General features: G+C 43.6%; 2 protein-coding genes across 2 annotated transcripts; one reads left to right on the top strand and one right to left on the bottom strand.

The window, feature by feature from the left end:
- Positions 1-7,132: 7,132 nt before the first annotated feature.
- PDCD6IP (programmed cell death 6 interacting protein) lies at positions 7,133-10,335 on the bottom strand. The gene has a single exon (XM_069970762.1). The coding sequence runs from the start codon at positions 10,062-10,064 to the stop codon at positions 7,443-7,445; it is 2,622 nt and encodes an 873-aa protein (XP_069826863.1). The 5' UTR covers positions 10,065-10,335; the 3' UTR covers positions 7,133-7,442.
- A 103-nt stretch (positions 10,336-10,438) lies between these two features.
- Positions 10,439-26,878, top strand: RAB20 (RAB20, member RAS oncogene family). The gene is made up of 2 exons (XM_069972365.1): positions 10,439-10,795; positions 25,583-26,878. The coding sequence occupies exons 1-2, from the start codon at positions 10,621-10,623 to the stop codon at positions 26,092-26,094; spliced, it is 687 nt and encodes a 228-aa protein (XP_069828466.1). The 5' UTR covers positions 10,439-10,620; the 3' UTR covers positions 26,095-26,878.
- Positions 26,879-27,724: the final 846 nt, after the last annotated feature.

Raw genomic sequence — 27,724 nt, 5'->3', positions numbered from 1 at the left:
CCCTAGCCTTACCTGCCATGTACTATACTGAGATTTTTAGCGTGGAGTTCCACAGCACAGATCTACAACAAAGAGGGAAACTTACAAAACAGGCGTTCCTAAGCTCCTAAACTTATCAGGGATAAAAGGGGAGCAAGGAGGCATTCCAGCCTGCAGTGGTCTAGGAGCTTAGGAACGCCTTTTTGACACTTTGCACAGGAAAATAAAAGCATTTTTCCTTGAAATGAGAGCTATCTAGATGTAAGAGCTGTAAGTATATCAGCAGTTTGCAACATGAATTGGGAGCTGACAGAATCATCTCAAAGCTGCTAATTATACATCCTACACCCTTTTAGGATATGTCCACACAGTAAAAAGTTCACATTTATTCCACCTAAAAACTGTTTTCACTGGGAATTAATATGGTACAGGTTTCTTGCTATGTAGATTGTTGATGCAGGTAGCATGCTGCAAATCCATGGCAGAAATCTTAAGGTAGAGTTGTGAGAGTTGCGCCAGGACTGCCGTGGTTTAATCCTCCTCACCTGTGCTTTAAAGACGCAGTGGAACCAAATGGGCAGCACATTTGTAAATGTAAGAAAGACATCATCAAGGTAGGTTTTTAACTAAAAAAAAACAACTATTTTTTTCTATTCACTGACAGCAATCTCATATCACAAAACTGTACATAAATGATAAATTCTTATACTGTGTATCCACTAAAGCAGTGTTACTGTGTAAAATAAAGTCCAAGTCATTTTCATTTACTCGCTGTCATGAGATTAATCTTCCAATAATCTACTGATTTGCATCGCCTCGGTTTCTCTTCCTCATATTCCACCAGTGATGTGAAGTGCTGTGCCTCTTTACAAGCCTGCAAATTATATGCGTAGCATGTGACAAGCTGAAACTGTTTCCACAGTCATCACCAGTGGAGATAAGGAAAGCTGCTGTGCACAGACAAATGGCATACATAATAGTAATAAGTATTGTAAATAAGAGTATCTTCAGCAGCAATGCATTTACATAACATCTCATGCTCAACCACCACTCCATTCACCCTTTGTTGGACTGCCGAGGATGGCCAAGCACTGTACTCTTCCAATTTCACAGGGAGTATAGTGACGATTGAGCATGTGCAATGCTACTTAATTCACTCACTGGAAAATGAATCCTCATGTTGGTGACTGGAGGGGGTTCCAGATGAGAAGGCATAACTTGCACACAACGGAAATTGCGCGGATAAGCTCCGGTGGATTCTGTGCGCTCGTCCCTCTGCGTGAAGATATCTGTCTGTCCCATAGGCTCCATTTTATGCAGGCAGATTCCGCCTTCCACTCAAAAAAGAATTGACATGTCAATTCTTTGGATGGACGATGGAATCCACTGGACCATAGAATGGAGCCTATGGGACGTGACTGGCTAGATGTACAGTAGATTACAGGGTTTCTTTAATTTGATAGCAAAATCCTGACCCTTATGCACAGCCCAGGAAAAGCGTAAGTTTAGTGTGGGATTGCATAAAAGCAGCATCCCATATAGTGTGAACCATGTACACCAAGGACAGAAAACACTCCACCACTAAGCAGGCACGTAAATGTGTCTTGTGTCAATGTCACCCCCATTCCATGTCGTGTTTTCATATTTACCTACACTGAAAATGTCCACCTCTGGGAGAGGATCATCTCCCAGTGACAGGACGTAAAGATCAGGCCAAAATTAGCCCACTCCTGAAAGGGTTAACCTTCCCAGTGATAGGTCTACCTTTTAAACACATCTTTGCCAACAATCCTAATTTTGAATGGTCAGTCCTACAAATGGAGTTTTGACATTTAAGCCACATCAGGGCATATCAAACTCCATTTGTAGGACTGACCATTCAAAATTAGGATTGTTGGCAAAGATGTGTTTAAAAGGTAGACCTATCACTGGGAAGGTTAACCCTTTCAGGAGTAGACTAATTTTAGCCTGTTCTTTACATTCTGTCCTGTCACTGGGAGATCATCCTCCTGGCATCACAACAACCATGACAAACGGTGCTTGTATAGGCCGCACAGTGCTATTCAGTACACATGCAGAGTCTTCAGTGTATTATTTTTGTTATATGGGGGCATAGAAGTGGTGTATAGAGAACACATGTAGTTTTATGTACTGTAGCCATCCCCATGCAGGACAGATTCCTCTATGTATAATTGGTGTTATCCTACAGGAAAATATTGGCTAGATCAGTGCTTCTCAATTCCAGTCCTCAGGCCTCACCAACAGGTCATGTTTTGAGGATTTCCTTAGTATTTCACAGGTGATATAATTATACTGAGTGCATCAGGTATTATCACAGATTTTCTTTGTAAGGGATATCCTCAAAACATGACCTGTTGGTGAGGCCTGAGGTCTGGAATTGAGAAGCATTGGGCTAGTGACAGATTGCTGGGAGTATCTCTGCTCTCCTATGGGAGAACATCACTTCATGAGCTCCTGCAGGCTCTGTCTGGAATATAAGACCCCCTGCTCCCATCTGATGTCCCTGGAATATGCAGCTAACAAAGCCTTACGTGTACACGTGTTGTTACTCATGCATGTAGAGTGCAGCAAAAAGGTAATAATTTAATATTGGGCAGCAAACTGTTGTTACCTGGTAGATATGTATATACACAATAGCAGGAACCTATTAATGGATATAGGTACCCCTACCTTGCCCTTTTCCAATGACTTATCCATGCTTTGCAGAATTCTGGACCCAGTTGAATCAATGGAAAAGATAAGGGGGCTTCACAAGTTTGAGCCTCATTTTTTGATGCAGATGAAGCAGGAGCGAAACGGCGTTGGAGTGTGAGGTGGGGGCCATCATTCTGGGACACCAGGTTTGACACCACTGTACTAGTTTCTGTGCATCCATTTAACCAATATGGTCTATTATTTGTTCAACATACTGATAGAATGATATTTTGTTGCACTTGCACTTTATGGCATGCATTTATGCTGTAGGAATACATTTGTAAACCTGTAATGATGTTTTTATGTTGTTTTGTTGTGATAGCATTTAATAAAGATTTTCATATTTTTCTACTTTTTGGTAGTAAATTAGTGACAATTCCACTTGGGCACAGATATTCATTGTAGGTGTAGTATTTCATAGGGGAATATCTTGCATACAAATAGTGTATTAACAATTGTGGTTCTCGGGTACATATTTGATCCATCCATATGTCCGCAGCACTTTGCAGCATTCTGGACACAGTTGAATCAATGGAAAAGATGAGGGGGCAGGAGCAGCAAGTATTTTTGATGCAGAAATTACCACATTGCATAAAAGCACACAGTTCTTGCCCATTTAAACATTGGTAAATATGAAGTAATAACAGATTTAGGCTACGAATATACCTCTGACGCATGCCATGCATATACAAAACGAAAGGGTGTATTTTATTAATGTGGAAGTTTATATGAATATTTTATGATTTCTTAAAGATACACTTCCCAAGGGCGAGGCTGCACTACCAACATACTGAGGCCAAGAGCTTTTGTCGGCTTTGACTTCTGCGACTGTATGGTTGTTACTGGTATATTTTATTTATAATGTGAAGCCACGCGAGGTCTCCATGACAGCATTCCACTACAACTACTGTCTTGGATGCAGCACAGGTTTTAGGCCTCTTATACATTGCTTCAAGTAGAGCACCTTTAAAATAACCTTTTAAAAATAAGGTTATGTACAACTGCAACATGTCAGCAATTTTATTGTTTTAGTGCCTAACTCTAAGGCCGGGTTCACACTGAGCAAAACAAGCGGAATTGTCCGCCGCGGAATACCGTTAGACCCACATTATGAGAGGGAGGCTATGGGAGGCGCGCGCCTCCCATAGACTCCCATTATGAGAGGGAGGCTAACGGCATTATTCCGCTAGTTTTGCTCAGTGTGAACCCGGCCTTATGCGTGTTGCAAATCTTAAAGGATTCAAATTGGGCCCTAAGGAAATGTTCACACTGAGCAAATGTGGCGGAATCCTGCCTGCCTCAGTGTGACACTGTCTCTCTATTGGAGGGCTTGCGCACCTCCACTCCTGCTGCTGTCCGCTCTCAAGAGTGACAGTGTCACACTGAGGCAGGTGGAATTTTGCCACATTTGCTCAGTGTGAACATACCATATGGTCAACAGCCATTAGCACTCAAAAACTATGGCCGTTGTATTGTTAAACAGCAGCCGTTGTGGCATTGAAAATTGCATTAAAAATCAGTGTAAAAGGGCAGGAAATAATTGACATATTATTTCAACGGCCATAGCAAACAGCAGCAACTGTTTAATACATTGTGTGAACAACGGCCATTGTTTGCATTGACTTCAATGCAACACATTTCAATATGAAAAGAACGGCCGGTGTTTTAATTGGACATTGTGTCAACATAGCCTAAAAAAGTCACATGACTTCAATTCATGGAGAATATTAGCACTTTTTGGTTGCACAACCAAGTCACCATGTAACCCTAGTAAGAGGTAATTATAGCATGTAAGTGCTGCATGTCTGGTCTGCTTTTGAAAGCATATGGAAATTAAACACCCGCTTTACTTTTTGTTCTGGCACTGCACCAAAACAAATATAAACCATCTTGTGTGTCTCAGCAGGTGCTGGATTCTAGCCCTTGGTGGTTTAGTTATAGCAGTCTGGTAGTTCTGTGTCCCCACCCTGAAAGGCTGAACTGGGGAACACAAACTACATTTATTAGATCAGGATATATAATAGTTACACACCTCCCTGAGGCTGTGTTTACACGTTGTGTTGTTTCCCCCCCTCCCCCCCAAATTGGCAGCAAAATAGCGTAATTTTACATACTTTAAGAAAAAGCATCACAACTGTACAGGGTGTGAACTGACGCCAACCCAATTATGAGTCTCAGCACTTGCGACTGCTAAAGTCCAAGTAAGAGATAAGGTTGATATTATGTGAGCTACAGTGATAAGACTAGCCACCTCGCTTATGTAGGCAACATACAATAATTTCACTGTGGAATCAATATGGCTGAAACCCCATGCCTGACATCAGCTAAAACAGGTATACACAAGGCATAGATAGGTACCTCTACATTATTCTCTAAGGGCCTGGCACGAAGTAAAACTGGCGGAATTCTGTGGCAGAACTCTCCGCCGTGGAATCCCGCAAGCCTGCGTGTCATATGGGAGGGCTCAAACGCCTCTTTCCTCCGCTCGGAAGAATTGACAATGCAGCAAAGACTATTAGGGCCAGTTCACATGGAGTAAAACTGGCGGAATTCCGCCAGTTTTAATCCGTGTGAACTGGCCCTAATAGTCTATGCTGCACTATATAAACAAAAAAAAAGAGTGCATCTTAAAGAAGCATGGCTACATGCCATATGCCTGAAACATTACGTCCTTCTTACATCCACAACTGAGTTTCTTGTATCCCCCCCACACACTAACCAACCTACACCTGACATTTCCATCTGTTTGTGGGACTACCATAGCTCCTAATAAGCTTATCTGCTGTCTTGGGGTTATGCTAGACTCTGACCTTTCTTTTACCCCCTATATCCAGTCACTTTCATGCTCTTATCATCAGCACCTCAAAATCCCCTCAAGAATAGTTTTCAGCATACCCTAAAGTAGAGATGGGGAACATTCGGCCCTCCAGCTGTTGCAAAACTACAATACCCAATACAATGATGCAAAACTACAATACCCATCATTGTATTGGGTATTGTAGTTTTGCAACAGCTGGAGGGCCGAAGGTCACCCCCCCCCCCCCCCGCCCTAAAGTCTCTTCTCCTTAAGCAGACTTATAACATTCTCTAATGACTTTCCCTACCTCCCTCACCTTTCAGTCAGCTTCAAGCACTTTGTATCTGCGCACAGATTGGCTGGTGGCTGGCTTATCCACCTTTATGTGCATGTCCCTCTTTATATGTGATGGGCGGACTATTAAACAAATAATTTCTGCCTTTTGTCTCAGCAGCAGTCTAGAATAAGCACCCTTAATGACAGTCTTAAAAAGGCATATTGGTGGTCATTAAGAGGTTAAATGAGCACTGTCCTAGAGACATGTCAAACAATTTAATAGACAGGGTATGGGTGTTCACATTCCCACCAATCTTTACAGAGAGCGCACCTTTCCCTGGCTCACTGCAATGTCCAGCCACATTCTTCTCTCAGCCCTTATGATTGGGGGGGTCTGACTGATCAGAACTTGACTAGAGATGAGCGAACCTGCCGGATTTCTGGTTCATACGAACCAGATATCCGGCAGGGTCGCTCATCTCTAAACTTGAAGCGTCAAATGCTTTTTAAAGTGCCAGACACACTTTAAAAAGGTTAAAATAAAAAATGTTTAAAAATACATTGTTGTAAAGCTACAAAATACTTGACTTGAATCAACCAAAGAACTTATTAAAGCCATATATATGCAAGCCTCCATGGCATAAATGTAAAATTCCAGCAGCTTATCTGACCCTAAGATGACTGAGAAGTGGACACATTTGAGCAGTGAGGTTGATAAAGTTATATACGTATTCTACCTACTGTGAATGTCACCAGTTTAAAAAAAAAAAAAAAAAAAATCTATACACTCTGGGGGAGATTCATCAAACATGGTGTAAAGTGAAACTGGCTCAGTTGCCCCTAGCAACCAATCAGATTCCACCTTTCATGCCTCACAGACTCTTTGGAAAATGAAAGGTGGAATCTGATTGGTTGCTAGGGGCAACTGAGCCAGTTTCACTTTACACCATGTTTGATGAATCTCCCACTTTATTACTATACTATTTAAGCTTGTAGGACCTATATATTAATAGGTGACATCATGGAAGCAATTGACCTTTCATAGTAACTGTACATTGTGTCAGCAGTGACACACCTTTCTTCCACCAGAAGAAACAATTCACTTTTATCCGCCCTTTAGATCCCGCAATCTATGTTGACTACATAAGTGAGAAATGGGGTGAATCCCTGCTGTGCGATCTTCACACCCAAGAAGCCCTTCTATTCTACACATAAATTATACATCTTACACCAACATTCTCAACAGCTGCTGGGCTTTTTTTACATTTATTTTCATTATGATTTACAAGGCTTTTGATTAATAGACAAAATAGCATACAATAACTAAATGTAAAGAAATAAAGAGTAAAAATAGAGAAAGAAAAATAGAGAACTAACAACCAAAAGTTTTATATATGAAAGAGCATAGTGTTACCAGAGATATCTGCACATTACCAAAAAAAAATCTCTGTATCGGAGCTCAAGAAGGTCATTTTTTTTTTTGTCAGGCAAAACTATGAGTCACTCTCTTTGTGATCACATGTCTCAGCTGGAAACAGGCAGGCAGAAATGGCTTAGTGCATCCAGAAGTTTAGCTTAAACAGTTCCTACAACTCAAGGTGGGAATTGGGGACTGGGATATATAATACAGCGCACTTACTGCCACTGAAAGTTACCTCTTCAGTTGTCTACACACTTATTGCTGAGGTGGGAAGTAAGGTGGCTGTGCCATTGGGAAACCAGATGGCTGAGTTGGGTAAGGTGCCTGACCAGCCTGTGGTTGGTATAGGTAGGGAGGCATGGTTTGGCCATACATATATGGATTATAGCCAACAGGCATGGGCATCCCGTAATAGCCTGTGTATCCTGGGTAGGTTGGGAACGGAGGACCCTGTGCCTGTGATTGATTAGTGCCAGGGAAAGGCTGTGCGGGCGCTGGGGCAGTAGCACCTGAGAGGGCAGGGGCCATATTCTGAGCTGCACTAACAGGGGCTGGAGCACTGGTGGGGGGGACTGCTGGAGGAGGGGGGCGTGGTGGAGGCTGCTTGTTGTTATTATAGACAGTCCTTGGAGCTGGTGTTGGAGTGCTTGAGATGCCACCAGCGGCAGGAGCTGTGGAAGATGCTGCAGCATTCTGGTAACTTGGTACGACTGGCATTGATGGTGCGCTCGGTTCTCTGGCAATACTTTGTTGCAAATCCTTCAACAACTCATCTCTTTCTGTCTTCCGGGCAAAGACAATATCACTGCATTTACCTTGGAATTTCAGCAGGATTTCAGTCAGGTCATTGTAGAACTTTGTGCCTTCTCTCAGATTAGCTACAAGTTCAATATAGCTGTCATGGCCTGCAGCTAGCTTTTTTAAGACTTCTTCTCTTAGATTGGCTTCACTGTTTGATTGTTTCATCTTTGAAAATTCCTGGTGAGAAACTTGAATTTGCCCAATGAGCTCCTCTTGCTTGTTCAGGTTCTTTTGCACTCGGTCAGTGTAGCCCCCATAGATGCGATCAAGCTCAGTCACAGACAAGGCTTCTTCGTTGATGGCTCCGTCTTGTGCCAGAGCGGTAAGAAATTTAGTTGTCATGTCAAAATTAACAGATTTAATATCGTTCTCAAGTTGTTCTCTTTCTTTCTTGACTTCATCCAGCTGAGCCAACAAGGACTTCAGGGTGACCACCACCTCACTGCCCTGCATGGTCTTGGCAGGGTTGGCAGAAGGAATGGATGCATTGAGATCAGCTTCTCCCTTGCATAGGATTGCAATGGCTTCACGCTGAGACTGATAACGCTCTTTCACAACGGCATCAGCTGAAATGGCTTTATCCAGAACATTCCTCAGGTTGGTGCCCTCACTTCTCAGGGGCTTGTACAGCTCAATAGAAGGAGTTCTCTGCCATCTTTCTTTAAACTTTGACTTCAGCTCATTGTCTGTTGCCTCCTCCTCATCCAGAAACTTGAGAGATGCCTCCAGAATTTCCTTGTTTCTCAGGAGCAACTCTGGAAGGTCTCGGATGAGTTGATCAATAGTCTGTATACCGCCTTGCTCAATGACAGCCTTGGATTTCTGCAAAATAGACTGAGGTATACTGTCACCAGATACATCTTCAATGGCAGCCGGCAGATTTAAAGAAGCAAGGACACCATTGCATAAAGTGGTGGCGTCTCTCATCCTGGCAATGGTGCCATTGATCAGTTCAGCCTTCCTCTGGTTATAAACACTCATTGACTGCTGCACAGCCACAGGTACCATCTTCTCAAACAGGTCAGTGTACTTCTGGCTCATGGGCACAGCGATGGGGGTGGGCTTCACGAGAGGAGCTTTTCCGATAGGATCCAGGTCTTTCAGGTCTGGGACTCTGTCATGGTAAATGAAGTCATTGTCCTTCTTGGCTGCGGTCAGCGCCCGGTTGACTTTGTCGGACAAGTCCTTGACACTGACGTACTCATCGTACCTGGAGGCGACCGTTTTCAGCAGATCCGCAGCTTGTTGTAATCTACTGATCTCTTCCCCAAACTTCTTCTGCTGTTTGGCCAGCACTGACTGGTGATAGGTGGCATGGGCCTGCATGATACAGTGCTTGGCACCAAGCACCGGGTACACCTCCTTGGGCAAGGCATCTTTATACTGGCATTGCTTGAGGGCATCTCCATAGAAGTCAGCAGCCTGGTTGGCCAGCTTGGCTATGACAGCATCCTTCATCTTGTCCCTGGTGGCTTTGAGGAAGAAAACCTCCTGGGCCTGGGCCAGCATGATGAGGCTGAGGGTGCCCATGGTGTCTGGGGAGATGTCCATGGTGGGGTCCCGGCTGAGGGAGGACAGCACCGTGTCTTTGATGTGGGAGAAGGCCCCGCTGGCCAGCTGGTAGTAGCGGGAAGCGGCCTTCAGCGCCTCGTCGTTGTCCAGGTTCTGCTCGGAGGCGATCTGGCTGGCCAGGGCCCCGATGTTGAAGAGCACGCAGGTCTTCTCATAGCCCAGGCTGGCCAGGCTGAGCTTGGTGGAGCCGCCGAACAGAGAGCCCTTGTCGAAGGCGTCCTTCCAGGTGAAGGTGAGGCACAGCTGGCCCTCCGAGAACGGGAACTTGGGCTCTATGGAGCAGAGCTGGTCGTAGTAGCGGAGCACGGTCTCCAGCGAGCTCTCGTGCTTGTCCAGCGGCCTACCCACCGCGCTCCGCCGCAGCTTGTTCAGCTCGTCCACCGCCCGGCAGTACTCGGCCTGCTCCTCCCCGGACGGGTACGTGTTCTGGAGGAACTTGGAGAGCGGCTTCACCAGGTCTACCTCCGACGTCTTCTTCAGGGGCACGGAGATGAAGGCGGCCATGGCTGCACCGAGTCCTGCTGCCAGGGACCGGAGACAACGCTAATGTGAGTGGCGGTAAGGTCTCTCGCTGAGTATCGGCCGCTGCTTCCGGGTGCCGCCTCCTCCTCCTCCTCCTCCTCCTCCTCCCGTGCTGCTCGGTCACACGGCAGGGTGAGTCACCTGGAGCAGAGTGCACTGTCACTTCCTGCTGTCTGCATGGACGGCACCTGTCATGTCAGCCGGCCCTACCTACAGGAGGCAAGATGTCAGCCGGGCCGCGCAGCAGAGACGGGTATGCGGGGCCGAGCTCCTGCGGGAGGAGGGAGAGGAGGGAGAGGAGGGAGAGGAGGGAGAGGAGGGGCCGGCCGGAGAGGAGGGGCCGGCCAGGAGAGGGGCCGGCCAGGGGAGAGACACTTCCTGAACTCCGCTCTGTTTGTGCCAAGTTAGCAAAACTTCTGCCCAACTGCGAGGAGTGTGCGCCCCCGGGCATGGGGCGCCCCGCTATGTGCCGCCTGCTGCCCCCCGGCCTGGCACACTAGCAGCAGCAGCCTGCCCTCCCCGCTCACCAGCTGGCATCATGATGAAGAAGCCGGACCTGAAGGTGGTGCTGCTGGGGGACATGAATGTGGGCAAGACGTCCCTGCTGCACCGCTACATGGAGAAGAGGTTCCAGGACACGGTCAGCACGGTGGGGGGCGCCTTCTACCTCAAGCAGTGGGGACCCTATAACATCTCCATCTGGGATACTGCAGGTAACACCTGGTCTGGTGGGGGGCTAGTGGGCAAGTAGTGGCTGCCAGCTGCACAGGGATCTATTATATGTGCATTATACCCTGACCCCTCTAACCCCTCTGTCTGGGGGGCTGCAGGTAATTCCTGGTGGGGGGCTAGTGGTGGCTGCCAGCTGCACAGGGATCTATTATATGTGCATTATACCCTGACCCCTCTAACCCCTCTGTCTGGGGGGCTGCAGGTAATTCCTGGTGGGGGGCTAGTGGTGGCTGCCAGCTGCACAGGGATCTATTATATGTGCATTATACCCTGACCCCTCTAACCCCTCTGTCTGGGGGGCTGCAGTGTGAACAATGCATAATGAGGAGATAGTAAGGAAGTGGTGGGCACCAGCAAGAGCTCTGTTAGGTATGAGTATGGTGGTGTATGCCAGTGCCCCTATAACCCCTCCACCTGGGGTACTGCAGGTAATGCCAGGGGCTGCAGCCATAAAGAGGCTCTCCTGCTAGATGGGGGGATTTTGCCCCCAGCAGGGTCCTTGGCTGCATGCTTCAACTTTTAAAACCATCACTCCAGTACTGAAGGGTAGGAGAGTAATACAGTGTGAGGGTACATCAGGGGCATGTATGGGAGCCGTTTTTAAATCAAGGAAATGGGGTTGATAATATTCTGGGTGCATGACATGGCCGTACAGACCACCATGGCTCCATCTGTTGTCATGTGTACTGGGATATTTTCCCCTAGAAGCAATGGGAGGGTGCGCATGGTCTTTCCTTTGTATTCTGTATGAATAATCTTCCATATAGTACAGTAGAGGAGTCATGGAATTATATTGTAACTGTTTTACAGTTCCCTATGAAACTGCAGCCCTGTGCATGACTCCGGGGAGTGAGCTGCAGTGCATGAAGAGCGCACAGAGCTGTATAGTGTTACATTGGAGCCACTCTGGGTAAGGCCGCTCAGTATAGTGAGATTCCAAGCCGAGTGCAGAATGTCAGGAATGAAGGACTACAAGTAGTTGTTGTTAGTAGTCCCGAGGGCTGCATATTTCTCATCTATGGCTCCCTGCTTTTCTCTGATGGGTTTCTGATCTGAAACCTTGTGCAACCAATCCTAGTGATTGTGACCATGCAGCTGGTTTGGGTTTTCACCAGCTGTTGTGATAACTTGTCGGGACTTTATATACTAGTATCAGTCACAATGTGGCAGATCCTAACACTGTGATCTTTTGTTACTAAGCCATCAATTGCTGTTTGCCCTAACCTAGGGCCTCCTACATCAACTGTTTAGGAAACTCCAAAGTTCTGAAAACGGCGTCACTTGTGGCAGAATAGCAGTTTTGCTGTTTTGGTGATCCTGGCCGCCTGAGGTTGGGGACCAGCCCTGTTCTACAGACATGCATGTGGATAGGGTTGTCGTCTATAGCGTTAAAGCGACTCTGTACCCACAATCTGACCCCCCCCCCCCAAAACCACTTGTACCTTCGGATAGCTGCTTTTAATCCAAGATCTGTCCTGTGGTCCGTTTGGCAGGTGATGCAGTTATTGTCATAAAAAATTTATTTTAAATTTGCAGCCCCGTGCCCTATGGGCGTATCTGTGCCCTAACTTTGCACCATCCCTCCGTCCCTCCTCCCCATCCTCTTCATCATTAGGAATGCCACTGGAACATTTACTTCTGTCTGAACATTGCACAGGTCCTTAACGATCCAGCCCATGTGCTGTGGTAACACAGGTGGGGAATAGGAAGCAATCTGCCTGGAGCATTCCTAATGATGAGGAGGGACGGAGGGGCGGTGCAAAGTTAGGGCACAGATATGCCCGTAGGGCACGGGGCTTCAAGTTTAAAATACATTTTTGATGACAATAACCGCATCACCTGCCAAACGGACTGCTGGACAGAACTTGGATTAAAAGCAGCTATCCAAAGGTACAAGTGGTTTGAGGGGTCAGATTGTGGGTACAGAGTCGCTTTAAGAATCCAAATTCCCACCCAGCAAAACTTCTAACATGTCACAGCGGCACTTCATAAGATGTGAGAACGTTTAACTATACTAGCAGTTATCTAGACGTTTTGGCAGTTCTCCACTCCCCTCTTACCATATTTTAATAGATGATTTCTAGAATGATCTTTGGCCACATTTGCTGTACATTCATAAAGATTTGCTAAATATACATATTAAACTCATATACTAAGTATTAGTCTAAACCACATGTGTCCTACTGGCTGCTCCAGCTATGTCACAAGACTGCTCTAGAAAACATTACCACATGTCACAATTCCCAGTTATTGTGTAACAGAAATGAAGAAGTGGCGGCTTCACAATGTCCCCTCATCCTTGGTTTATTGCATTGTCATCATTTGCCTTTACAGTTATGATGGCAATGAGTGTGTTCAGGGAATTATGTGTGAATGAGAGTGTGTTAAAGATGAGACCTCAGGGTCATACTGACATGATCGGAACCGTTAAATATGTTAAAGGACTAAAAAAGTGGCAGAAAAGAAGGGTGTTTAATATAAAAAGTGAACAAAGAAACAAAGGGGCACAATCTCAAGTTAGTTGGAAAGATCAGAAGCGACACAGAATAATATTTCTTCACTGAAAGAGTAGTAGATGCTTGGAATAAACTTCCAGCAGGTGTGGTAGGTAAATCCACAATAGCTGAATGTAAACATGCCTAGAATTAAAATAAATAAATAAATATATCTCTCCATATCCCAACACAGTAAGAAAGGAAATAATAAAAGATGAGACTAGATGGGCCCAGTGGTCTTTTTCTGCCATCAATCTACTATGTTTCTATACTGTGTTTGCATGAAAACCATGTGAATCTGTCTCCCACCACCAGAGATTATGATGTATGACCCAGGATTTAGGTAAGGCGCCAACCAGTTGGCCACTCAATTCTGCAAGTTACTCTGATCTTATGCAGTAGCAGGTGACACTTCCTAACCATTGGCTGGGAAAAAGATTACTTCTTAGTTTGCATTGTCCGGGAAAGTCCTGCACTTGACGTAGCTATAGTTTATAAATTTCCTCTATTTATGCAAAGCTTGTTGCTTCAGCTATGTGCTGATTCTTGTCATGATGACTAGAAGTCAGTAGAAAGTATGGACAGTGCTGATGGTTGGGGTATTTGCCTTCTGGACAGCTGTACACCATCTGTTTTGTATACTCAGTTACTGAACAGTTGCACCATTACACTGGAATTCAACTTTCTTCTATTTATACCTGAATCTTAAGAGAACAAATAGCAGCACTACATCCTAGTACTATAGCTACCATATATTCCTAAATACAGCTGCTCTATTGTTATATGGGACCACAAGTGGTGAATAGACACTTACGGGATGTATTAGAGAACTGCATAGACTGCAATTCCCCAATAAATGCTCATTATTACCAAACCTGTAGGAAGTATAGGAAGCAGTCTTATTATGTATAGGTAATGCCTTTTCTGCCCACAGGAAATGCTCTTAAAGAGGTTGTCCCACAGGATAGGGGACAAGTTAGAGATAGCGGAGGGTCCGACCTATGTTGCCCCCTGCTGAGCTCAAAAATGGCCCCTCGGGTCCTTTGTTATGAATAGGGCTGCAGCTATGGCATGTGACCAGTGGCTCTATTAATTCCTATGGAGCCGCTGGAAAAAGCAGATTGCTGTATTTGTCTCCCTCCGGCAACTTCATTTATTCTCTAGGGAGCCGCTGGAAAGTACGGCACTCAGAGAGCCGAATACAGCACTCAGTTCTTTCCGTGGGCTCCATTGGAATGAATAGAGCTGCGGGTCTTGTGCCGTACCATAGACTTGTTCATAACAAAGAGCCAGGTGGCAGTCCTGAAGATGGCTGAGGGGTGCAGGTGTCGGACCCCCCATAATCTCATACTTGTCCCCTATGCTGTGGATAGGGAACAAGTTAGTTTTGGGTGGAGAACCTCTTTAAGAAACCAGTCGTAAAGAAAATTAAAGCATTAATGTCACTTTTGACATGCCACAGAGACAGGTAAAACGTTTTGATTGGTTAAGACTCTGAAAGATCAATATATAAAGGAGTAAGCCCTATTACACCAACAGATATCTGACAGATTATCTGATTTTTGCAACCAAAGCCAGGAACAGACTATAAACAGAGAACAGGTCATAAAGGAAAGACTGAGGGGGAGAGTTATAAAACTGGTGTAACGTACAATTGGCTTAGTTGCCCCTAGCAAATCAGATTCCACCTTTCATTTTTCAAAGAGTCTGTGAGGAAAGAAAAGTGGAATCTGGTTGCTAGGGGCAACTGAGACAAATCTACTTTACACCTGTTTGATAAATCTCCTCCTGAGGTTTCTCCTCTTTTCAAATCCATTCCTGGCTTTGGCTGTAAAAATAAGATACTCTGTCAGACCTCTGTTGGAGTAATAGGGCCCTAAGCGGTGCACAGCTGTGCACTTCTGTCTATGGCTTGTCTCGCATTTTTCTATTTGCAAGAGATAGGCTCTGTGGAGCCCGTCTCCTGCAATGAGGTGGATTAAGTGGTGAGCTGGGTTCCACTGAGGTCAGTGGAGCTAAAGCCCCTATTTCATGGGGTCACACGGAGGAGCAAACGAGCGCTGTCAGCGGCGGCAGCGAGCAGGTAAGTGCAGGGGAGGCTCCGGAGGGCTGCCCGGATGATCGCTAGGTCGTCTGGGCAGCCCATAGAGGATAGTGGTGGTCTGCTGCCGCCGCTCCTATTCCTTAGAGCGATGGCAGCAGATCGATGCTGTCACTGTAGTCTGTCTTTCAACATGTTGAAAGACAAACGACAGCAACAATCAGCCGACATCGTTCATGTCAGCTGACCGTTGCCTTCTATTACATGGGAGGATTATCGGCTGTAAGGGTCCATTTACACAGAAATATTATCTGACAGGTTATCTGCCAAAGTTTTTAAGCCAAAGCCGGCACTGAATTTGAAAAGAAGAGAAATCTCAGGTTTTCCTTTATGACCTGATCTCTGTTTATAGTCTGTTTCTGGCTTTGGCTTCAAATCTTTGGTAGATAATCTGTCAGATAATCTTTCTGTGTAAATGGACCCTTACAGCCGATATCAGCTGAATTCCGTGTAATAGGGCCTTAATTTGTAATACCAATACAAAACTGTGACAGGTGTGAAACTGTTTTTAAAAGAAAGCAGCTTTGTGTGTTTTTTTATGATTCTGAATAATGGTGCGTTTACACATGCAGATTTATCTGACAGATTGTTGAAGCCAAAGCCAGGAACAGACCATAAACAGGGAATGGGTCATAAAGGAAAGACTGAGATTTCTCCTCTTTTCAAATCCATTATTGGCTTTGGCTTCCAAAATCTGTCAGAAAAATCTGTCTGTGTAAACGCACCATTACCCCTGTATATATTTGTTAAGCAACAAGAGTTGCAATTTCTAACTAAAAAGTCATCACTTGCAATATTTTAATGTTGCAATTCATCCTCCCTCTTTAGTTAGGTATTAATATAATCATACATAGGATGCATTCTGTCCCCTTCTCAGCCTTTTTCGACAACTGTGAGAAGTAGATAAAAGGAAGAGCGAATGTTTGAAGACTTTTTACCCTTTTGGGTTTCAATAAGGAGATTTAGGTGTTTAGCTTTTTCCTTTTCCCACGTGCACCGCCACAACCCTGTACCCCTTAAACACAGTGGATGCCAGCATCCTCACCTCACTGCCAGCTGGGACCGGACACATATACAGATGTTTGATCAATAAAGAACACTTTTTGGATTGAATCCTTTGTGTAGTGAGTAAGGGAACATACCTTAGATGAAAGGCAATAAAGCTGTGTTCACATCTGCAGTATATCATTATGCCAGATGGAACCCAATAGAGCCCCTTGACCTGTCATGTGGTGCATTAAGGGAATTTGCATTTTTTTAAAGCAAGAATAGTGCTGTTATAAGTATCCGAAATCTTGATATAACGTGAATGGAGTGGCTGACAGTTGAGTTATTACTCAGTAAATAATTTATACACTTTTGTCTTGTATATATGACATCATTGTTACTGTTTTAGATAATACAGTCATTCGGTAGTTAATAGGTGCAAAATGAGCATACAGTGACTATACAAAACAGAAAAGAGGGTAAGTGACTCCTCAGTAAAAGCTTAGTGTGTATGGAGTGTGAGGATACATATATAATAGTGACACAGTCATTGTGTAACCATAAGCATCATTACATGCATTTATTTTCTGCTTGTGACTGTTCCTGTAGAGCACATGCAACAAGATAGATGGAAGTGATTTGACCTTGTTCATATTTGTGTAGTTTGGATTAATTTTTATTCAATACAGAATAACTCCTGAGAACGGGAGAAAATGGTTAACTCATCCCTATTTCTGTATGTCTGCTTCTTATATTTGGACTCTCCCCATTGATTGAAATCCATACTGTATGTGTACTAGATATGGCGAGGGAGAGGCAATTTGTGGTAATATAGATTTGGTGCTTAGTGCAGCACACCACAGATTGCATGCAGTGGCACAGATACAGAGAGGTGCTGTTGGTGTCACTGTGCAGCTCTATGGTCTCTGGTCTGCTTCTCCCTCTGACACTATGTGCTTTAAGGATCGGCAACCACACGTTACATTGACATCTCAAAAAAGTGCCATTATCTCAGGTAGAAGTAGTTGCCTAGTAATAAGTTGAATTACTGACTGTAGCACACGCATGCCTGCCAGACTTGATGCTGCACTTTAAAATTTGGGGTGAGGTTTACAATTGTTGACTAGGGTATATGCACACAGAGTAAATGTTGCAGATAACTCCGCAAGGGTTCCGTTACTCCCCCACTTGAAGTTCTGCCTGTGACATAGGCATCCTTGTATACGGATACTGGAGGATTGCATTGTCCGCCCAAAAAATTATCATGTCAATTCTTTGGGTGGACAGCGGAATCTGCCTAACCATAGAATGGAGTCTATGGGACGGGTGGAGAGCGAAGCGGGTGCTGGGGAGCGACGGAATCCTTGCGGAGTTATCCGCAACATTTACTCTGTGTGCAAATACCCTAAAAGCTGGGGGATAAGGAGGTTGCTCACCATAAAAGATGATAATGGGTGTCCCCCATGCTTTATAGTGCACCACATTCTCACCCCTATGCTCTCTACTGCAATGAGTGCACCGCATCTTACTTCTCTCTGGGGGTTTCCCTTCCCTGTCCCCTAGTAGTTTCCTAAGTGTTCTTAGCAGGCCACCCTCACAATTGTCCCAAATAGTGACAGTAGACCCACTTTCGCTAGTGATCACATCAGGGCTAGCCCCTGTGAGAAATATGGACAGCAATGTCTTTATTCATGTTATGAGTACAGTAATATTCTGTGTGTTTTGCTTTATATGCATATATACAGTGGGTATTTCATAGTAGTAGTTTTGTGTAGGCCTCTGTAAAACTTTTTGCTTGGGATAGGGGCTTATTCATGGGTCAATGATGTTCAGTTATTGATTAGCACGTCTCAATCGTATATATACAGAACCAGATTCATAGCTTCAGGTATGACGGGGACATCACAGGGAGTCCAAACATGGTCTATCTACCTGTCCTCGTCATCACATAAGAGGGAGGTCTCGTTCTGTATGTCCGGGGCATATTGTGTCTAATATGCAAGGAATCAGAACAGTGGGATCTGAATTATAAAGAAGGGAAAATCGCATGTGCGGTGTGGGACTGTGGCTTACCCCACCACGTGTGTTGTCTGCTTTCAAGTGGAACGCTTTGGGGGTTTCCTGTCTCGCCTATATTGTAACAGACAGGGTGGTGGCAGCAAAGTTTTGTGTGTGCGCTTTGTGCTTGTGTGTCTGGCAGCAGCTGATGGGTCACGTTTATGACGGCAGCGACCAGTAGGCCCCCACACAGAAAAAATATTTGTTTTGTGTCGGCCAGCGAACAGGGAGTGCTTGTGGCAAAGTGGGAGTCTGGGTATGCTGAAGGGGTCAGGTGGCAATTTTATGCTCAAGTTACACACTGCCAGCGTACAAGCTTGAGTGTGTGAGGTGAATAGACCTGTAAGGCTAGTGCAACCCAGGTGTGTAATGTGATAGGCGTGGTGGAGGTCTATGGCCAGTTACGTTACAGCCCCTAATCACACTCCCAGCTTTCATAGCTTGGTATCCCCTCCCTCCATGTACTCATGTTGTGTATGGCCCTGTGCCCGCTGCTGACAGAAAGCTATAAAGAATCAGGTTATAATATATTTCCAACAAGACCAATGCAGGAGGAGCACACATCACTGTTCATAGAACCGGGAGAGAGCACCAAATGCTTAAAGGGCAGGGAGCAAAGCCAAGTTGTCAAGAAAGATTTCATGGTCACCCTCACAGCCAGATATACAATAATTCAATGTTTATTAAGAAATATTATGGTGTTTTTACACAGAGATTTATCTGACAGATTTTTGAAGCCAAAACCAGGAAGAGACTATAAACAGGGAACAGGTCATAAAGGAAAGACTGAGATTTCTCCTCTTTTTAATTCTATTCCTGGCTTTGGCTTTCAAAATCTGTCAGATAAATCTGCCTGTGTAAACGCACCATTAGGATGAATATTAAAACTAAAGATGAACACTTTATTTCTGCAATCTGCTCATCAGCCTGCTGCCTTCTGACTGACTGACGCTCCTCCCCGGGTGCTGTGGAAAGCTGGATCCAGTCCTGGGAAAATGGGAGTAATTTCCCAGAACTGGATCCAGCTTTTCCCTGACACATGGGAAACATTTCCCATGTGTTTCTTGGTTGCTGTGTTATTTTCCTTTACTTTCATCCAGCTCTACTTGTCTTACCTTTTCATCTATTATTGCTATTACTGATCATGTTGCACAGTGATTAAATATTTAGTGCTGGTAGCCATCCTGGTTGTTTCCTGCTTTTACTGGATTTTCTGTGTAATTTTAAGACACTTCAATTCAAGTGTCAAAAATGCTGGAGATTTCAATTCCATATTTGTGTAAGTATAATCCATAGTAAATTGTAATACCAGGCAAAGGAATGAGACTTAACAAATGCTGCAGGCAATATGTGCACATAATATAAGATATTGGCTGTAAATTTGGGATTTGCAGCATACTCATTCTGTTGCAGATTTCACCACTGTCAGTTTAGCAGGGGTGAAGTGCATGGTGAAAATGCAGCATCATCTGCATTTAACACATTTGCAATTGAGCAGCCAGCTCAAGCAGTTGGCAAAGGGGTCAAAATAAAGCACATCATCTATGCTAATGTAGCAATCTCTCCTTATCTGTCACGAATTTGAGAAAGTGCACCATGTCATGTTAACCCCATAATCATCTCTGGCTGGCTTATGTCACCATATGAAACCTATATACTTAATATTGGCACCATATACCTGCCATTATCAAAGATCCCATGCATTGTGATAACCGTTTCCATCTGGACCTCTATGGCTTATCCATAGGCTATGCCATTAATGTCCACTAGACACCTCTGGGTATTATCCAGATTAATGAAAATCTGATCCAGAACTGGGCCAAAGGTTTACCATACAACAAGGCAAAGACCTTAGGAAAAGCCAAAAGAACACAGGAGCAGCTTAGGTACAATTCGTTGACTCTTTGAGTGTCCCTGACTTTCTATTAAAAAAATCTTAAAAAAAAAAAAAAAAAACTGAAAATGACTGTACACTGACTGTCCTTTTTAAATCTGAAAGTGCTTGGGTGGATCTGCAGAGAAGAATAGCAGAAAATCATAGAAACATCGAAGACTGTCGACAGAAAAAGACCAGTTTACTCTGCCCTTTTAGTATTTCCCTTTTTATCTTAGGATAGATATATGTTTATCCCAGGCAGGTTTAAAGCGACTCTGTATCCACCTACCCACCCCACCTCACCAAACTGCTAGTACCATCTGTCTGATGAGAGTAAATCTTTACCGGTCATGTCTTTTAAAATGTGCCTGTTGCCTTGGTTAGAGCAAAAAAAAATATTTTAATATGTAGTAGGCAAGTCAAACTCTCCTTTCTTTCTCCCTACCCCTTCTCATCAATCCAAGGCAGGATTTCCCATATTCATCATGTGTCTAAACTGCACCTGTGCCATAGCGATAAATAAAAATCCTGCCTGGGGGTTCCTAATGATAAGGAGGGCTTGGAGGAAGAAAAGTGAGGCGTCGCAGACCTGGGGCACAGATGCTGTAGACCCATACCAGTTTGACTTTGCTGCTACAGAGTAAAAGATCATTTTTTGCTCTAACCAATAACCAAGGCACCAGGCACATTTTAAAAGACACAACCGGTAAGGATTTACTCTCATCAAACAGTTGGTACTAGTGGTTTGGTGGGGTTGGTGGATACAGAGTCGCTTTAAATTCTGTTGTTGGAGATTTACCAACCACATCTGATGAAAGTTTGTACTGATCAAGGGGACTTAAAGGAGATGTCCCACGAAGACTAAAATCAGCAGGCCGGGGGTGGGGGGAGGAAATAATTTACATGTAAACCCACCCTTCTCATGCCTCATACTGTTGCTTCAGGGTCCGGTTTACCACAGCCAGGGTCCTGCAGCTTTTCTAGCTGCAATGTCACAACCCCGGCTGAGTGATTGCCCACTCAGCCAATCAGTGACTAGGGCAGGCGATCACTCAGCCGGGCTGTGACGTTGCTGCTGGAAGTGTCGGGTACGTGATGTATCTGGTTTCCAGTTGCAGATGTTATCCGGCAGCTGGCATTGGGACCATGGGGCGGCGCAACTGAGTGGTAAGTTTACATGTTTATTATTTTAACCCTTGCCTGCTTGCTGATTTTAGTCTTCATTGGACTTCTCCTTTTTTACAAGATTGCATTACAGAACAGGGAAAAGTTCAAAGGGTCTGACTTTCCAAAGAAATGGTACCTGGAACTGCTCTGGTACTTAGCCAGTGCTAAGTGTATTTATTCCAGAACATTTCTCCTCAACCCACCCAATGCCATGGCGCATGCACTATAAATAAGTGTATCCTACTGATATACTGACATGCTTTATACTGCTCACATGTTCTGCATTCCAAGTGAAGTCTTCCCACTGCTGTAAAAATTCAGCATCCCACTTATATATTCGACCAAAAGCTTCTTTGTTATCAGCCTGCTGTGTCTTCATTAAATATGTGGAATATGAGGAATTATGGAACTACTGTTCTTTATTATGCTAAGTATAATTTTTATTCCTGACTGTATAGCTGCAGAAAATTGGCGTTATCCTCTTGTATAAGTACAGAGCTGACCGTTGTTGGATTATTAGAAGCAGCTTATGCTGTCTTAAATGCCGGGCATTGGGAATTCTCGCTTGTTTGAATGCTGTATTTTTTTTTTTTTTTAAACTAACACAAGTTACAGAACAAACATTAAAGACACATACCCACCAGAGACACTAAAGGCTATATGCGTAACTCCTATTGACTTTAACCCCTTAATGATGGAGCTACTTTTCGTTTTCCACCTTTTCTTTTTCCTCTTCGTGTCATAGCGCTTGCATTTTTAGCTACAGATCCTCATGAGCCCTTAATTTTTGTGACACCAATTATGCTTTCCAATGACAGATTAAATTTTTCCATAACATATGCAGTGAAACTGGCTAAAAATTATTTGTACACTGGATTGATAAAAAAAAAAGTAGTTTTTTGTTAATAGTTAAAAACAGCTGTTTATCTTCAGACATAACAGAAGTACGGAGCTTGGATTGTTTGTTATGCCCCTTTCTCACATCAGTATGTGGCCTGTGATATACAGTCCATGTGCTGGCTGCATATATCAAACAGCCAGTAACTACCCTGCTCTCACTGCCTGCTGCAACCTACCCTCCACTATACACAGCTTACTGCCCACCTCCAGGAAGCCAATCACTTTATATAGGAGGGGGAGGTGCTGACATCACAGTGGGGTTTGCAGCTGATTATGGATAATCCCTTGCTCCCGCCAAAAGACAGTACTGTAAGGTAACATGTGCGCCCGCCATGTTTAGCAAATGTACGAAGGGAATCTGGCAAATTCACAAATCGCTATGAAGCACATTTAGTGCCCCATTCGCTGCGAATCAGAATTTAACAGATTTTCTTCGCTCATCTCTAATTATGTGTAATGATTTGACCCTTGTATGAATTACATGTAATCATGTAGTCCTGCTTATGAATTATGTGTTAGGGCCCTATTGCGCATAAAGATTATCGAGTATTGTTATAGCATTAAAATATGAGCAATATTCTTTCCATGTGTATGCAGGCAATGATCACGCAACAAACAAAAATTTGTTAGTGTTTCGTTGATCATAACCATAAAATTGTAGTTAATTATTCCCAAATCTTTTGGTATATATACACATCGTCCGTTCTTTATTACACTCGTTCGTTTACTAGAGTATACCAAACATCGATAATTACGATCATAACTACTAACGTATTTAACTTTAATCGCTCCACGTATTGGGGTGAATGATTTCAGGTCGTTTGCAAAAGCGCTAATTTATTACTCATTATGGCTGGGTTCACACTACGTATATTTCAGTCAGTATTGTGGTCCTCATATTGCAACCAAAACCAGGAGTGGATTTGAAACACAGGAAGGATCTGTTCACACAATTTTGAAATTGAGTGGATATCCGCCATATAACAGTAAATAACTGCCATTATTTCAATACAAACAGCCGTTGTTTTAAAATAACAGCAAATATTTGCCATTAAATGGCGGCCATCCACTCAATTTCAACATTGTGTGAACAGATCCTTTCTGTGCTTTCAATCCACTCCTGGTCTTGGTTGCAATATGAGGACCACAATACTGACTGAAATATACGTAGTGTGAATCCAGCCTAAATCAGAAAAAAAAAATGAAAAATTGCTTAATCTACTAGGACCCTTATTTGTACCCACCCCACCCCTCCCAGATATGTGTTTTCTTGTCCCTAGGAAGTGTTTCTTCAAGGGAGATCAACCTTGTTGAATACAACCTAATGCTCTAAGCTGAGAAGAATTATTAGGTGTATGACTCTGACTGTCCATCTCTCCTCTTACACATACCACAGATATGGGCCTGGTAACCCAAGAAATATTATAATTCAAAACCACAATGGTCAAAATTGATGTTTTGCAATAATCTGCCCTTATAACTTTGCTCCAAAATAGCAGCTACTCCTCTGGCTTCAAAAGCTAAGTTTTTTAGTCTTTTGATGACAAATTAACAACCATTTTTCTAATACTAATGCTCACTTACTCCCTGAAGCTGCAGGGAAAGCTATTTGCCAATTTTGCTTACTAGTCTCTGCTCCTTTGTCCTCCCCTTTGAACTAGAGCACACGTGATGTCCATCTGTGCTTGAGCAGTATAGGGGAGAGACGACTGTTGTTTTCATGCCTCTTGGCCGGGAGTTCATACAGTATACAGTACGTGACATCAGTGGAGGAGCTCTAAGATGTCTTCTTTAACCTGGCCCACCACTGTAATAAAGGAGATGCATGGCATTCCAGGAGACTGCGCCATCCTGAAAGTCAGCTACCTTTTAAGATAACCTTGAAACGGGTGATCGGAGCAGAGGAGAAACACTGTAGACATAGGAAAATGTCCCTGGGGCAGCTGTAGGTCAGAAAGGTTTGGGATATTTTTGCTTGGAACAGAAATGAATATTCAGTATTTGTGTTTGGTATGAGTAAATGGGTAAAAATATGATTTAAAATTTGACAAATTGTGCTTCTAAGAGATATTAAGCAATTATGGCGTAAATTATGGCACTTTCCAAAGGCATTGTATGTATGACTATGAAAGGGACTTGTTATCTATTGATCAATCAAGGCCGACAGCCACCAAGAACCAAAATGAACATAACGTACAAAATACAAGTTTGCAGATGATCTTGATAACAAATCTTGTACAGCTTCTATGAATAGCTGTGTCCTGGTTACGGACTAAGTGAACCCAGCGTGTGGTCTGATCATGGAGTCTTATGTTATTCCACTATCTATGACCCATATAATATAAGAGAATAGCACATGACTGCTGAATCTTATCACATTACACAGGCTTTCTTTGTTACCAAAAATATATTGTCTACATAGCAGCTATATACACAGAATGGGGGAATAATGATAATAACTTCTGAAGTGCAAAATTATTTAAATTAGATGTATTAGACCAATAAAAATGCTAGAGTGCACATAATCATTAAATGCAATTCTATGCTATATATGAATTTGGAGGAGGTTGTCCAGTGCATGGCGGTTTATTAGATCTTAAAGTGACTCTGTACCCACAATCTGCCCCCTCTCCCCAAACCACTTGTACCATCAGATAGCTGCTTTAAATCCAAGATCTGTCCCGGGGTCCGTTCGGCAGGTGATGCAGTTATTGTCCTAAAGAACAACTTTTAAACTTGCAGCCCTGTGTAAAATTGATGTGGCCTAGAGTGCCTGTGCCCTAGGCCTGCGGCATCTCTCTGCCCTTCCTCCCCGCCCTCTTCACCTTTAGGAATGCCCCAGGCAGGATTTCTCCTATTCATCACTTCTCTGAACACTGCAGATGCTGGATTGTTAAGACACATGTTAAGTGTTCAGTCAACTGGTGGTTTAAAGGTTGCACCTGAGACTCCGCTGGTCGTGCTTGTGTGAACAGCCTTGCGCCATATTTGCATATCACCTATCTTTTCAGGGTTTGTGACAAAACATAACAGTAAAACCAGCCCTCTAAACTAGTTTGGCAGCTTCATGGATCGTTGACCAGTGAAAACTCTAAGGCTGCCAGTAGGGTAACTGAGATCCTGATAAAGTATGTTGTCACCGGTGTCTTACTGACATTCACACTGTGCTTTCTTTCTGTTTTAGGGAGAGAACAGTTCCATGGCTTGGGCTCTATGTACTGTAGGTCTGCTTCTGCCATCATTTTCACTTATGATGTATGTAACATGCAGAGTCTTATGGAGCTTGAGGACAGATTCCTGGGCCTGACTGACACAGCCAGTGACGACTGCATCTTTGCTGTAGTAGGCAACAAAATCGACCTTACTGATGACTATGAAGCAGAGGAAGAAGAAGGAGAAAGGCCTCGTAGAGGTAGTGCTTCCAAGCTTCGTAAACAGGTTCATACTGAAGATGCAATTGCTCTGTACAAAAGGATCATGAAGTATAGAATGATGGATGAAGTCCATGCTCCTGTCGCAGACAAGATGTGCTTTGAAACCAGTGCAAAAACTGGACACAATGTTGATTACCTGTTTGAAAGTGTCTTTAACATGCTTATACCATTGCTTGTGAAGAAGAAAGCAAATGGACCAGATGAAACAGTCAATCTGGCACAGAACCATCATGAGAAAAAGACTAAGAATGGCTGCTGTTAACAGTCAAGTTTCTTGTATTGTTTCGATGATGATGGTCCTTACCAACTGGTTGGACAATTCATGTACTGCATCATTATACCAGCAGCACTTTGCACAAGAAATCCCACCAAATTATAGGATCGTACTAAACAACTACCTAATAGTCTTTGGAATGAATGTCTACACTTGGGTATCTTAGGTGATTCATTTATAGCACTCAAAAGTACAAATGATCATTTCAGTGTTTGTCAAATAGCTCAAGCATTTTTGTACACTTATTTATACAATTTTGTTAATTTTCCAATCCATTAAAAATTTCACGTGGAAGTATTTTCTAAGGTAAGGTCCACATCTGCATCACAGATTCTGTCATAAAAGCCAGAGGGAAAAAAAAGAAACAACTGCACAATAGCATACTGCACTGTTTGATAGTCAAATGGTCCATGGGGCAATGCTGGTATCCATCATATGGCTGATCCAGCACTGCTGTTACCGTCTTGGTTTTCTTATGATAGAACAGAAAACAAGCACAGATGTGCACCTGGCCCTTCTCAGATTTAATTCAATAATAGTTTTATATTTGTGTCCAATTGTGACGAAAATCCAGGAAAGTATTGTCCCATTATTATTGTTAAAAAAGGGGATACATGTGTTGTGAGGTTTTTCTATGTTATGTATATACATCAAGGATGAATATATGTTGGGGTGAGGAGTAATTTATGATTTATGACCATCATTGAGGATGTGATTTGTCACTAACCTGTATCAATGACTGACCTAATATTAAATTCTATCATTTTCCTAATTTTTTTGTATTTTTATTGGGCTTTGTAAATGCTGCAACAGAGGTCTGGGTCAAAATATTTACGTACGGAATGTAACTAGTCCAGTGACTAGCTGTCCAGTCCAGTGACAGAAAAATTCTGTGTATGGTGTCTAAGTTATGGAGGAAAGCAATGTACTAATCTAACATTAACAAAAGTGCACAGGTCAGCTGATTGATTTGTGCTGTTCCTTTTCTGTAGTTGAAAATCTCCCTTTTAATCTGTGACATGTCATTCCAGCCTCAGGTAGTAGCTTTGCCCCAGTGTGTCGGTACAGGTCCAGTGATGTGAAGGAGGGAGCTTGTTGTATGACTCTTTAGTTTTTGGCTCATTGCATAAGGCAGCCAGTGGACCAACTCACAGTCACAGCAGTCTCTGGCTAGAGCTGTCATCAGGCCTGTGAGCCATGGTTTTTGGCTTTCCTGCCTGATAGCCGCTATAGACAGGGACTGCTGTGACTGTGAACAGGGCTCCCAGATATGTTACCTAATAAGCCATATAACCAGCCCCCTCCTTTATATCCCTGGCCCATGCTGACACTCTGGGACAGAGCTCACCGCTATCTGAGGCTGGGAAGACACCTGACAGCTTGCAAGGAGATTCTCAACTTTCAGGAAAGAGCTTGTATTCAGAGATTGATCACGTTCCTTGTTGGTCAGCAGTAAAGAGGAGATCTTTCTGCAAATATAATATTCAGCACGATGACAAACAATGTTTTGGAGGTATTGTTAAGGGTAGAAGACATATTGAACATTCATGAACATTAACCATTTGAACATCTGAATTCAAGAGATTCTGAATGATCAGATTGTCTGTGCGCAGCATGT

This window comes from Dendropsophus ebraccatus, chromosome 5 (genome assembly GCF_027789765.1).
Source record: "Dendropsophus ebraccatus isolate aDenEbr1 chromosome 5, aDenEbr1.pat, whole genome shotgun sequence".
Classification (NCBI taxonomy): Eukaryota; Metazoa; Chordata; class Amphibia; order Anura; family Hylidae; genus Dendropsophus; species Dendropsophus ebraccatus.
Note: the sequence above shows the minus strand (reverse complement) of the source record. Positions and strands in the feature narration are given on the sequence as shown.

Excerpts from the sequence above, each read along its gene's own strand:
- PDCD6IP (XM_069970762.1), bottom strand. The coding sequence starts at position 10,064 with ATGGCCGCCTTCATCTCCGTGCCCCTGAAGAAGACGTCGGAGGTAGAC.
- RAB20 (XM_069972365.1), top strand. The coding sequence starts at position 10,621 with ATGATGAAGAAGCCGGACCTGAAGGTGGTGCTGCTGGGGGACATGAAT. Across the intron at positions 10,796-25,582 it reads CTCCATCTGGGATACTGCAG|GGAGAGAACAGTTCCATGGC; the intron begins GTAACACCTGGT and ends TTTCTGTTTTAG.